The sequence below is a fragment of the Ranitomeya imitator genome, chromosome 4 (genome assembly GCF_032444005.1).
Source record: "Ranitomeya imitator isolate aRanImi1 chromosome 4, aRanImi1.pri, whole genome shotgun sequence".
In the NCBI taxonomy this organism is placed as follows: domain Eukaryota; kingdom Metazoa; phylum Chordata; class Amphibia; order Anura; family Dendrobatidae; genus Ranitomeya; species Ranitomeya imitator.
This window is the reverse complement of record NC_091285.1, coordinates 15870077-15884795: the sequence shown is the minus strand read 5'-3', so window position 1 is coordinate 15884795 and position 14719 is coordinate 15870077. Positions and strand designations below refer to the sequence as shown.

The following is a 14719-nucleotide window of genomic DNA, read 5'->3' as shown; positions in this document are numbered from 1 at the left end:
GGTGGCAGTATTATAGCAGTTATATTCTTGTACATAGGAGCAGTATTATAGTAGTTATATTCTTGTAGATAGGGAGCAGTATTATAGTAGTTATATTCTTGTACATAGGGGTCAGTATTATAGTAGTTATGTTCTTGTACATAGGAGCAGTATTATAGTAGTTATATTCTTGTAGATAGGGAGCAGTATTATAGTAGTTATATTCTTGTACATAGGAGCAGTATTATAGTAGTTATAGTCTTGTAGAAAGGGGCAGTATTATAGTAGTTATATTCTTGTACACAGGAGCAGTATTATAGTAGTTATATTCTTGTAGATAGGGAGCAGTATTATAGTAGTTATATTCTTGTACATAGGTGGCAGTATTATAGCAGTTATATTCTTGTACATAGGAGCAGTATTATAGTAGTTATATTCTTGTACATAGGAGCAGTATTATAGTAGTTATAGTCTTGTACAAAGGGGCAGTATTATAGTAGTTATATTCTTGTACATAGGGGCAGTATTATAATAGTTATATTCTTGTACATAGGAGCAGTATTATAGTAGTTATATTCTTGTACATAGGGCAGTATTATAGTAGTTATATTCTTGTACTTGGGGCAGTATTATAGTAGTTATATTCTTGTACATAGGGGACAGTATTATAGTAGTTATATTCTTGTACATAGGAGCAGTATTATAGTAGTTATATTCTTGTACATAGGGAGTAGTATTATAGTAGTTATTTTCTTGTATATAGGAGGCAGTATTATAGTAGTTATATTCTTGTACATAGGGGCAGTATTATAGTAGTTATATTCATGTACATAGGAGCAGTATTATAGTAGTTATATTCTTGTACATAGGGGCAGTATTATAGTAGTTATATTCTTGTACATGGGGCAGTATTATAGTAGTTATATTCTTGTACATAGGGGACAGTATTATAGTAGTTGTATTCTTGTACATAGGAGCAGTATTATAGTAGTTATATTCTTGTACATAGGAGCAGTATTATAGTAGTTATATTCTTGTACATGGGGGCAGTATTATAGTAGTTATATTCTTGTACATAGGAGCAGTATTATAGTAGTTATATTCTTGTACATAGGGGCAGTATTATAGTAGTTATATTCTTGTACATAGGAGCAGTATTATAGTAGTTCTATTCTTGTACATAGGGGCAGTCTTATAGTAGTTATATTCTTGTACATAGGGGCAGTATTATAGTAGTTATATTCTTGTACATGGGGCAGTATTATAGTAGTTATATTCTTGTACATAGGGAGCAGTATTATAGTAGTTATATTCTTGTACATAGGGGCAGTATTATAGTAGTTCTATTCTTGTACATAGGGGCAGTATTATAGTAGTTATATTCTTGTACATGGGGCAGTATTATAGTAGTTATATTCTTGTACATAGGGAGCAGTATTATAGTAGTTATATTCTTGTACATGGGGCAGTATTATAGTAGTTATATTCTTGTACATAGGGAGCAGTATTATAGTAGTTATATTCTTGTACATAGGGGCAGTATTATAGTAGTTATATTCTTGTACATAGGAGCAGTATTATAGTAGTTATATTCTTGTACATAGGGAGCAGTATTATAGTAGTTATATTCTTGTACATAGGGGCAGTATTATAGTAGTTCTATTCTTGTACATAGGGGCAGTATTATAGTAGTTATATTCTTGTACATGGGGCAGTATTATAGTAGTTATATTCTTGTACATAGGGAGCAGTATTATAGTAGTTATATTCTTGTACATAGGAGCAGTATTATAGTAGTTATATTCCTGTATATAGGGGGCAGTATTATAGTAGTTATATTCCTGTATATAGGGGGCAGTATTATAGTAGTTATATTCCTGTATATAGGGGGCATTATTACAGTAGCTTTTTTCTTGCACATAGGGGCAGTATTGTAGTATTTATATTTTTTGCATGGAAGCTAGTGTGGAGATGTTTTACACTACACTATGCACATTAACTACTTAATCTTTATTTTCCATTTTATGGAGGTGAATTTTAGGGAAATCTGTTTTGTTTCTGTAATGAAAGTAAGATAAGTTTTCTTGTAAAATGTAAATAGTATCTGGAAGTCTATCTACAACTATTTAATTTTAAAGACATTTAAAGGTCACAAAACTGAATTTAAGAACATTTATTAAAAGGTGACATTGATATTTTTCTATGACCTTCTAAAATACACGACAGACATCAGCAATCCAGTGATGGACATGAAAGCCCATCTGTCATCTTTTTTTTTAGATAAGGTCATTTCAAGTTGACTTCTTTTACCAAGATTCTATTCAGTTTGTGTAATTCCGTTCCTCAGGGGCGGTCCTTATCCCATAAACTCCGCCCCTTCCTGTAGTGGTTTTTGAGCTATTTGTTTAAATGTGTTTCTCAAATTAGCAAAAAAAACAAATATTTTATGCTAATGTAATAATATTAATTACACCGAGTGTATCCGGTCAGTGCTGTGGAGTTACCCTTTAATTTTTATTTTAATTTATACGTCCACTTATCAAATTGCGATTGTATAAATGTAAGCGTGCCCATCGCTCCTCGGCCCGGCAGCTTTTCGGATACCGTTGTTTTTACTCATGTTATACATTATCTCGCTTTTACCTGAAAAAAAATAAAAATAATAAAATCTGGGTAGTTGGGAGCGTGACGTTTTTCATGGATAATGGGATGCAATCCGCAGTGATGGCGCACGGCGCTCCGCCGTTTTATTATCAATTTAACACATCTGAGCAAATTACACAGCAGCCGGCGGCTTTTCATATAAAATTATAGATCGGCGGCGGCGGCGTCCTGCCACCGCGGTGAGAGCCGGCGATTGTTCCAGCGCGCGCTTGGTTGTTCGCGTACAATACGTGCGATCACAAATTAATGGCGCAGAGCAATAGGGAGCGCGCAGGAAGCTTAACCCCGTGAGTGCGGATTATCAAGCCTTCTGGATTACCGGACGGATGAGGACGTGTCACCTTTTATAGGACCTCACTGGTGGGAAAGTCTGAGTCCTGGGGCGGGACTTTAAGGATTTGATTCCTCCTGTTATGATATTGAGTCCCTCACAGTGCTTAAAGGGGTATTTCACCTATAAGGAGACTGCACTTAAAGGGGTGCTTTGCTTAAAGGGGCATTCCAGTTAAGGGGGTACTTCATTTAAATGGGTACTCTACAGTGCTTAAAGGTGTACTCTGTCAATGGCTACTGCACTTAAAGGGGTACGCCATAATGCTTGAAGAGTACTCCACTTGAAGGGGTTCTCCACTTAAAGGTGTTTATGGGTGTACTTCACTTAAATTGGGTACTCCACAGTTATTGAAAAGGTACTCCACTTAAAGGGATAATCCATATTGCTTAAAAGGGTACTCCATTTAAATGGGTTCTGCACTTAAAGGGGTACTCCACAGTGCTTAAAGGTGTGCTGCACTTAGAGGGATACTCCACATCGCTTAAAAGGTATTTCATTTAGATGGGTACTTGTCACGAAGCAATATGGATAAGTCCAGCGGACGACTCAACTTACACCAACAACGGGATGAAATGGGGAGAGGAAGGCCCTCACAGTAAGGAACAAGGGGTGGGACACCTCCTGACCTGTTCTTGTCCCTAAACTCCCCTAACGCCCTAAGCGGGTCCTTCTCCCCGCCGCCGTCTCGTGCCTAAACCCTGTTTGTCTCCTCACTGTTCCCTGACTAGTGCACTGGCCAGCGAGGACGTTAGCCTCACCACTGCAGATGGTGAACAACACAGGTAGAGAGGGACAACAACAAGACAGACAGAAAAAGGGGAAATGGTAATTAACACTGTAACGCACCACATAGCTGAGGATAAGGCACCTGGACCACGAACTCCAAGAAGACAGCAGAAGAACCTCTGCATCCAGAGAGCTGCTTACTCCGGGCTGGTCATCATAGAAAACTCTATCACTGATAGTCAGCTGATGGGTCATGTGACTTTTTAAAGGATTTTGAGAGTGGTCACCACCCACATCAGCTGACTAGCGATCAAAGCAGCTGCCAGCAAGGAAACTGACATTTAACCCTTGCTGGCCTGAAAGGAAAAAAGCTACTATAGCGGAACCAGAGCTGCCACAAATCCAAAATGAATCGTGACAGTACTGCACTTAAACGGTACTCCACAGTGCTTAAAGGGGTACTCCATAGTATTTAAAGTGGTACTCCACTATATGCAAATGCATAATGAAGATGCCATGATTTTCTTAACCTGGACAACCCTTTTAAAGAAAGTCATCCATCATACAATAGCATTGGCCCCGGTCCAGGGTCTCTTCAACTTGTCAATCATTCTATAAATGGGTGTGGCTAAAACATAAGAGTCCAGCTCCTCCCATCATAAAATGATTGACATGTTCGCCAGTGTAAAATCTCACGCAGGCAGCAGGCGGGCATAGGACCGCCCCATCCATGGTCCTCCATTGCTTCAGGGGGCGGCCGTTCTGTTTTTGTATAGTGGCAGCTAGTTTTCCCAAAAAAGGACGGGTGCTCTTTAAGAAGCTTCTCGCTCTTCATTCATTGACATGACTTCTGTTATTGCTGGAATATAACATTCATGGATCTATGGCGCTTTCAGTTTAGTATGTGAACCCCCCATGAAGCTGCGGGGCATGACCTCATCTTCCAGCGCATCCTTCCTTCTGAAATCCAGTCGCCTCCTGGACTTTGTTGAGTCCTTTGATGTTCACCGAAGACGGTGATATCCTGTGCATTGTGTGGCGGTGTAGTACGGTAGCGCGGTGCGCTCTACCTCCAGAAAAAAAGAGAGAGGGCGTTTTACGGGAAGAGATGGAAATCAGTCATACCGCTGGATGCGAAAAGTCTGTGGAGGTTCTACTGACTGCAGATATGTGCCGTGGGGGGCAGGTGTACTTACTTTATAGAAGTCACCTTGAATCGTCTGATAACCGGGAACAGTAAAAAAAAAATATAATAGTTTTTTTTGGTTGTACCAATGGAAACGTTGTTGTTTCTGCAGTCACCTCCAGAGCTGCACTCGAAAATTCTTCCAACTGCCGTGCAGACGGACACAGCCTTCACCTCCAGAGCTGCACTCGAAAATTCTTCAAGTGCAGATGGACACAACCTTCCAAGAACGAATACATATTGAACTCTAAAATATCATTCTAACTTGTTGTCTGTCATAATATGAAGCCGTCTCACAAATTATGCGGCGATAACTAAAAAACCACGCCTAACAGGAGGCATTCTTGGGGCAGGACTTAAAGGGTTTTTCCCCCCATTTTTAGAGATAGATGTTGTCGGATAGTGCTGGCAAAAACAAGCACTTTTGCAATTTACTGCTTGTTAAAATTTGCAGCCGTTCTTGAGATATTAACACTTTTCTTTTGTTTATAGTTCGTTGCCTAGGAGACCGACTACCGCTGCTTTCTAGCTTGTAAGCGCAGTTTTGAAGCTGGGCAAGGTTTAGGAGTTAACCCCATGCTCCAGCGATCCTGGCCAGTTTAAAAACAGTGCTTACAAGCTCAGAAAAAAAACAGCTAGTAAGCACTGTGCATGTTCTACTGTATAGGAGTGGTGGTCGGTCTCCTAGGCAATGGACAGTAAACAAAAGAAAAGTGTTAATATCTCAAGAACGGCTGAAAATTTTAAAGAGCAGTAAATTGCAAAAGCGCTTGTATTTACAAGGTCTATCCAACGGTACCCATTTCTGAAGGTGTGAGTAACCCCTTTAAATGTCCTGAATTTGATGGTTTAAGGGTTGGAAAGTGATCTGGAGGTCTCCTTACACGTTCTCGACAAATCATGCCAACGGAGAGAAAAATTATGAACGGTGGGAACCCAGACGGGAAGATGAGTGGTGTCATTGAGGTTAAAGATTTTCATGTTGTGCCTCTGCTAGAGTGGGAGGAGCATGAAACAAGTCTGTGCAGCTTGGAGAGGCAGTCTGTTGTACAGCAAATAAAATGTCCAGAGACTGCGGCAACATAAACGGAAACTGACCAAGTAATAATTGTATCTTGTACAGCGGAGTCCAGGCTGTCAATGATAGAGCAGAGTCCGCGGTTCATCATTCCGGGCCGAGTAAATAAGACATATTCGTCCATGGCATTATACACCCTGGACAAGGAGCAGTGAAGGTTAGAGACAAAGTCAGACAAACAGGACGACATTGATGGCGACAGATAGCAGAGATGAGAATAACTTGTCCCCACAATGCTGGGAATTGACACCACTGAACGCGGGGGCCGCAATGCATCCTGAGCATCGTCTCTCCTCGTTAATGTAATGGTTCGGACAAGACTGAACTCGGGCACGGCTTAAATACAATGAACTTGTTTATCCGTCAGTAACAGGCAGGGAGGACATCTAACACCGCCACTCACTGCGGTAATGGCCCCGGCCCTTCTGCTACAGGGGCCCCTGGGGTCTACGATAAGGAATCAGCACCTGCCTATGCCTCTGAACCCACCGAAGTAATGCCTCTGCGGGAAGTTTTAGGCAGCTGCAGCATTTGTAGAGGCAGCCATATACGTCGGCACTAAGGTGTCCGAAAAATAAAAAGTAACTTATTGGACATATCTAGAACGGAAGGCTTCCTGAAAATAATGTATATTTGTCTCCTATTTGTTTAGTCTGCCTGACGCCCATAAATCATCAATTATTTTCTTTTTTCTTTCAGGACAACAAGTTCTGGGGCTGGTTGAGAATCAAAGTGATTGGTACCTTGGAAATCTATGGAAAAACCACCGACCGTGGCCGGCGCTAGGCAGAGGATACAACACAGGTACAACTTCTGCAGGGGACTCTCATTATAACTGGTCTGGAGGAAAAACTGTATAGTGAATGTATCTCCTATAATACTGCTCCCTATGTACAAGAATATAACCACTATAATAATGCCCCCTATGTACACGAATATAGCTACTATAATACTGCCCCTATGTACAAGAATATAACTACTATAATACTGCTCCTATGTACAAGAATATAACTACTATAATACTGTCCCCTATGTACACGAATATAGCTACTATAATACTGCCCCTATGTACAGGAATATAACTACTATAATACTGCTCCCTATGTACAAGAATATAACTACTATAATACTGCTCCCCTATGTACAAGAATATAACTACTATAATACTGCCCCTATGTACAAGAATATAACTACTATAATACTGCTCCTATGTACAAGAATATAACTACTATAATACTGTCCCCTATGTACACGAATATAACTACTATAATACTGCTCCTATGTACAGGAATATAACTACTATAATACTGCTCCCTATGTACAAGAATATAACTACTATAATACTGTCCCCTATGTACACGAATATAACTACTATAATACTGCTCCTATATACAAGAATATAACTACTATAATACTGCTCCCTATGTACAAGAATATAACTACTATAATACTGTCCCCTATGTACAAGAATATAACTACTATAATACTGCCCCTATGTACAAGAATATAACTACTATAATAATGCTCCTATGTACAAGAATATAACTACTATAATACTGCCCCTATGTACAAGAATATAACTACTATAATACTGTCCCCTATGTACAAGAACATAACTACTATAATACTGCCCCTATGTACAAGAATATAACTACTATAATACTGCCCCTATGTACAAGAATATAACTACTATAATACTGCCCCTATGTACAAGAATATGACTCTTATAATACTGCCCCATGTACAAGAATATAACTACTATAATACTGACCCCTATGTACAAGAATATGACTCTTATAATACTGCCCCTATGTACAAGAATATAACTACTATAATACTGCTCCTATGTACAAGAATATAACTACTATAATACTGCCCCATGTACAAGAATATGACTCTTATAATACTGCCCCTATGTACAAGAATATAACTACTATAATACTGCCTCCTATGTACAAGAATATAACTACTATAATACTGCCCCTATGTACAAGAATATGACTCTTATAATACTGCCCCCTATTGTCACCGTCACATGCTGCACCCTCCCGTGCTCCATGGTGCTGATCACTGGCGTACCTTTGTATCTCATGCTTGTATTTGTTAATTACTTATTGACGCCGTCTCCGTTAGACTTTAGCACCGGCCACAAGTGATTTGTCACTCTGCTGATCTGTCAGTGTTGCGTCCAGGAATGTGAGCAGGTAATGTTCCGTTCTGTGTTCTGCAGACAGTAAGATGTATTTCCTTCACCTTCACTCTGCAAGTTTGGAAAAAACTTCTTAAAGCAATGCTGCCTCTGGTAGATGTGAATGCAGGATCTTAAAGTGAGACTCTGTTGGTGGCTTGTAAACGGAGTCCGTCACCTTTACACAAGAGTAACAGTAACCCGTCATACGACTCCTGCTGTCTGAACAACCGGCAGCATGGATTAGGCCGAGGAGGGTTGTTGTCATCTTCGCCCCACCACAATCGGCTTGATTGACTGACGTCTCTCTTTACACACATATAGGGAGAGACCATTCAGACTAAGTGATCGGTGCAGGGAGAAGTTGCCATACATTGGCTTTGGACAAGACATCCGAGACCCATTCCCCCAGCTAGTTTATCAGAATATGATTTTTCTCAAACACAACTGGTTGAAGTCGAGCAGCAAGTGTCTGATTCATGTTGTCCGTGGCTTCGGCAGCCTAAATCAGATAACAGGTTCCCTTTAAGGATTGATGACACCCAAATTCGACTCGTACGTTTAGGCATGTATGGGACTGATAAAACCTGTCTTGGTTGCCATGTTTTATCGATAACCCACACATGCAGTATTGGAATAAATATCTGCATTAGAGATAGCTAGTATGTGGGGATGAGTAGTGTAAGTGGGTGTGAGTAGTGTAAGTGGGTGTGAGTAGCGTAAGTGGGTGTGAGTAGCGTAAGTGGAGGTGAGTAGCGTAAGTGGGGTGAGTAGTGTAAGTGGGGGTAAGTAGTGTAAGTGGGGGTGAGTAGTGTAAGTGGGTGTGAGTAGCGTAAGTGGAGGTGAGTAGCGTAAGTGGGGTGAGTAGCGTAAGTGGGTGTGAGTAGTGTAAGTGGGTGTGAGTAGTGTAAGTGGGTGTGAGTAGCGTAAGTGGAGGTGAGTAGCGTAAGTGGGTGTGAGTAGTGTAAGTGGGTGTGAGTAGTGTAAGTGGGTGTGAGTAGCGTAAGTGGAGGTGAGTAGCGTAAGTGGGGTGAGTAGTGTAAGTGGGTGTGAGTAGTGTAAGTGGGGGTGAGTAGCGTGAGTGGGGTGAGTAGGCTAAGTGGGTGTAAGTAGTGTGAGTGGTGTGAGTAGATTGAGTGGGTGTGAGTAGCGTAACTGGGGGTGAGTAGTGTAACTGGGGGTGAGTAGCGTAAGTGGGGGTGAATAGCGTTAGTGGGGGTGAGTAGCGTAAGTGGGGGTGAGTAGCGTAAGTGGGGGTGAGTAGTGTAAGTGGGGGTGAGTAGCGTAAGTGGGGGTGAGTAGTGTAAGTGGGGATGAGTAGTAAGTGGGGGTGAGTAGCGTAAGTGGGGGTGAGTAGTGTAAGTGGGGGTGCGTAGTGTAACTGGGGGTGAATAGCGTAAGTGGGGGTGACTAGTGTAAGTGGGGGTGAGTAGTGTAAGTGGGGGTGAATAGCGTAAGTGAGAGTGAATAGTGTAAGTGGGGGTGTGTAGTGTAAGTGGGGTGAGTAGCGCGAGTGGGGGTGAGTATAATAAGTAGGGGTGAGTAGCACTTGCTATTTAGGGGCATTACATAGAGCTTATGAAGGGCGTGTATAAGCCCCTGTCCCTGATGAGAGACCAGGCTGCCTGCATGAGTGTACTGTCACATTTCTGAATGTGAAGAGCACGTCCTCAGAGGAGGGGACAGGAGTCGCCACAATTGAGGTGAATAGGAGTTACACCGCAGTGCCTGAGTGTTGCCAAATTTACGTAGCTGTGCTGTTCTGCTTCGTTAACTGTTAACATCGGGATCCTGAAAACGGCTGATTGGTGGCGATTCCGAATGTCGGACCCCTATAAATGTGATACTGATGAGCCGTCCTAAAGATGCGACATTAACATATCCTTTAAATACAAGGTCAGTAGCGGAGTACCGTACTTTGTGCTGCAATACGCTCCGCGCCACCTCTGTCTAGATTGAGTGATTTCCGTTTTGGCCTCACGTCTTCCTTCACTCGCACTATTTTGCTGATATTTTGGCTCCTTGTACCCCTGGATTAATAAGATTAGTGTCGACCGGCAACTATAACTGTTTTATGGCACTTGGCATGCAGAACGCAGCGCCGCACCGTATTTATGGACTCCACAAATTTCATGTCACCGGAGTATCCGGGTTTTCTTTTCAAACTGAGCGAGATGTCCGAGTAATTTTATTCATGGCTGGAAACCACGATGCTGCGGTGAAAGAGGCGACGCATTATGCGAAATGTAAAGATTATGCCATTTGGGATATTAAATCTCTTTCTCTGTGCTGCTTCCATCGATCTACTGCTATAATACGCTCACTGCGAGCAAACGCCAGACAGCCGGCCCCTACCAGAGGCGTAGATAGGGGCTTGGTTCTGGGGGGCGAAGCTTCTGAGTGGCCCCCTAACCAGGGAACCTTGATTACAGCTCGATGACGCCCCCTAATAGTGGAGGAGAACCTAAGCAGATGACCGCGCTGTTACTGAAGATAATCTCTATATAACGATCAACATGGATATTACCGCCATATGGTGAGTGGTAAATACCAGCCCTACAGAACATAGATCACAGCAGTTACAGATAATGACTTACCGCTGACGTCCTTTCTGACGGAATCGTTAATTTTTCCCATCTTTTCCATCTGGCCCAGACCGACATGACAACTTCTCGATCCAGGACTGTCTGCAGAGAAAACAACAAATACACATTTCACTTCTCATATTCCAGTCCCATCACCATCTATTCCCAACCTGCACAAACCCCTCATCCTGCGGATACCCCAATACTGGGCCACTGCTGCCATATGTGTCCCTATTACTGCCCCTGATACCCCAATACTGAGCCGCTGCTGCCATATGTGTCCCTATTACTGCACCTGATACCTCAATACTGAGCCACTGCTGCCGTATGTGTCCCTATTACTGCCCCTGATACCCCAAAACTGAGCCGCTGCTGCCGTATGTGTCTGTATTACTGCACCTGATACCCCAATACTGAGCCGCTGCTGCCGTGTGTCCCTACTACTGCATCTGATACCACAATACTGAGCCGCTGCTGCCGTATGTGTCCCTATTACTGCACCTGATACCCCAATACTGAGCCGCTGCTCCATATAGGTCCCTATTACTGCCCCTGATACCCCAATACTGAGCCGCTGCTGCCGTATGTGTCCCTATTACTCCACCTGATACCCCAATACAGAGCCGCTGCTGCCGTATGTGTCCCTATTACTCCACCTGATACCCCAATACAGAGCCGCTGCTGCCGTATGTGTCCCTATTACTCCACCTGATACCTCAATACTGAGCCGCTGATGCCGTATGTGTCCCTATTACTCCACCTGATACCCCAATACTGAGCCACTGCTGCCGTATGTGTCCCTATTACTGCCCCTGATATCCCAATACTGAGCCTCTACTGCCTTATGTGTCCCTATTACTGCCCCTGATACCCCAATACTGAGCCACTGCTGCCATATGTGTCCCTATTACTGCCCCTGATACCCCAATACTGAGCCACTGCTGCCATATGTGTCCCTATTACTGCACCTGATACCCCAATACTGAGCCGCTGCTGCCGTATGGGTCCCTATTACTGCCCCTGATACCCCAATACTGAGCCGGTGCTGCCGTATGGGTCCCTATTACTGCCCCTGATACCCCAATACTGAGCCACTGCTGCCGTATGTGTCCCTATTACTGCACCTGATACCCCAATACTGAGCCACTGCTGCCGTATATGTCCCTATTACTGCACCTGATACCCCAATACTGAGCCTCTGCTGCTGTATGGGTCCCTATTACTATACCTGATACCCCAATACTGAGCCGCTGCTGCCGTATGTGTCCCTATTACTGCACCTGATACCCCAATACTGAGCCGCTGCTGCCGTATGTGTCCCTATTACTGCACCTGATACCCCAATACTGAGCCGGTGCTGCTGTATGTGTCCCTATTACTGCCCCTGATACCCCAATACTGAGCCGGTGCTGCTGTATGTGTCCCTATTACTGCCCCTGATACCCCAATACTGAGCCGCTGCTGCCGTATGTTCCCTATTACTGCACCTGATACCCCAATACTGAGCCGCTGCTGCCGTATGTGTCCCTATTACTGCCCCTGCTGTGTGGTTCTCTGTGCCCTCTAAATTCTAAAGCACCCCTCTATAATATATTAATGCCGGGTGCTAGTGCCCTAGAAAACTGCCCATATTTTGCCCCCTAAAAAGTAATATTACCATGTGTGCCCCTTTGATAGTCACAGTAACCCGAGTTCCCCTATAACAATAAGTGCCCACTTTACATTGAATAATGTCCCGAGTCTCCCCCCTGCACAGCTCCCTATACACAGTATGATGCTCTCTTATACACAGTATAATGCCCCCTCACTATATAGTACCACCCACACAGTATACTGACCCCTTTGTAGCCTCCAAATTGTTTGATGGCTCCAACACTGTATGATGGCCCCTTCACTGTAATCTCCACACTGTATGATGGCCCCCTAGATGGCCTACATATAGTATAATGCACCAGATCATCCTAAATATAGTATAATGCATCAGATAGTCCTCAATATAGTATAATGCACTCCCCATAGGCCTACTCTATATTGTATAATGCACTCCCCATAGGCAGACTCTATAACACAAGGCAACACCCATAGGCAGACCCTGTAGTAGAAGGCAGCACCCCACAAGCAGACCCTGTAGTATAAGGCTGCACCCCTATAGGCAGACCCTGTAGTATAAGGCATCATCCCTATAGCCAGACCCTGTAGTATAAGGCAGCACCCCTATAGGCAGACCCTGTAGTATAAGGCAGCACCTATAGGCAGACCCTGCAGTGTAAGGCAGCTTCCCACAGGCAGACCCTGTAGTATAAGGCTGCACCCCTATAGAGAGACCCTGTAGCATAAGGCAGCACCCCTATAGGCAAACCCTGTAGTATAAAGCAGCACCCCATAGGCAGACTCTGCACTATAAGGCAGCACCCCACAGGCAGACCCTGTATTATAAGGCAGCTTCCATAGGCAGACTCTGCACTATAAGGCAGCACCCCTATAGGAAGACTCTGTAGTATAAGGCAGCACCCCACAGGCAGACCCTGTATTATAAGGCAGCACCCCTATAGGAAGACTCTGCACTATAAGGCAGCACCCCTATAGGCAGACTCTGTAGTATAAGGCAGCACCCCTATAGGCAGACTCTGTAGTATAAGGCAGCACCCCACAGGCAGATCCTGTAGTATAAAGCAGCACCCCTATAGGCAGACCCTGTAGTATAAGTCAGCACCCCATAGGTAGACCCTGTAGTATAAGGCAGCACCCCATAGGCAGACCCTGTAGTATAAGGCAGCACCCCATAGGCAGACCCTGTAGTATAAGGCAGTACCCCTATAGGCAGACCCTGAAGTATAAGGCAGCACCCCTATAGGCAGACCCTGTAGTATAAAGCAGCACCCATATAGGCAGACCCTGAAGTATAAGGCAGCCCCCATAAAAAAAAAATACTCACCTCTCTTCTTCCTGGTTCCACTTCCTCCGCTGCTCTGAGCGCCCGCTCATCTCCTGACAGCGGGCGCCGAGCAATAAATTTATCGCACCTGCTGTCAGTGTCGGCGTCGGTGACGTCAGATGCTGATAGGGGGATGATGGGAGAAGGAGCGTAGCGCTCTTTCTACCATCATCAATGCGGTCAGCTGTATCTGGCTAAATGCCAGTACAGCTGACCTTGCGATGACGGGCGGGGGGCCCAGTGCTGGCACCGGGCCCCCCGACTGCTGAGGGGCCCCATAGCAGCCAGGCGGCAGAGCAGGGAGATCAATACAGTTACAGTAGCGTAGCTCTGGGTGGGCCCACTCAGAGCGAGGGGCCCTGGGCGACCGTCCCCTCTGGCCCCCCCCCCCCCGGTAGCTACGCTACGCTACTGAATAGGGGGCAGTATTATAGTAGTTATACTCTTGTACATAGGAGCAGTATTATAGTAGTTATATTCTTGTACATAGGGGCAGAATTATAGTAGTTATATTCTTGTAGTTATATTCTTGTACATAGGGGCAGAATTATAGTAGTTATATTCTTGTACATAGGGGGCAGTATTATAGTAGTTATATTCTTGACATATGGGCAGTATTATAGTAGTTATATTCTTCTACATAGGGGGCAGTATTATAGTAGTTATATTCTTGCACATAGGGGCAGTATTATAGTAGTTATATTCTTCTACATAGGGGCAATATTATAGTATTATATTCTAGTACATAGGGGCAGTATTATAGTAGTTATATTCTTGACATATGGGCAGTATTATAGTAGTTATATTCTTGACATATGGGCAGTATTATAGTAGTTATATTCTTGTACATAGGGGCTGTATTATAGTAGTTATATTCTTGTACATAGGGGCAGTATTATAGTAGTTATATTCTTTTATATAGGGGCAGCATTATAGTAGTTATATTCTAGTATACAGGGGCAGTATTATAGTAGTTATATTCTTGTACATAGGAGCAGTATTATAGTAGTTATATTCTTGTACATAGGGGGCAGTATTATAGTA

The 14719-nt window shown here is 43.5% G+C and overlaps 1 protein-coding gene across 1 annotated transcript in view; it reads left to right on the top strand.

Annotated features, from left to right (window-relative positions):
* Nucleotides 1-14719, top strand: part of LARGE1 (LARGE xylosyl- and glucuronyltransferase 1) — a 434916-nt gene that overhangs the window by 337331 nt on the left and 82866 nt on the right. The window contains exon 7 of the mRNA XM_069763144.1: nt 6667-6771. Within this exon, the coding sequence (XP_069619245.1) occupies nt 6667-6771 (105 nt within the window). The remainder of the gene's footprint in view (nt 1-6666; nt 6772-14719) is intronic.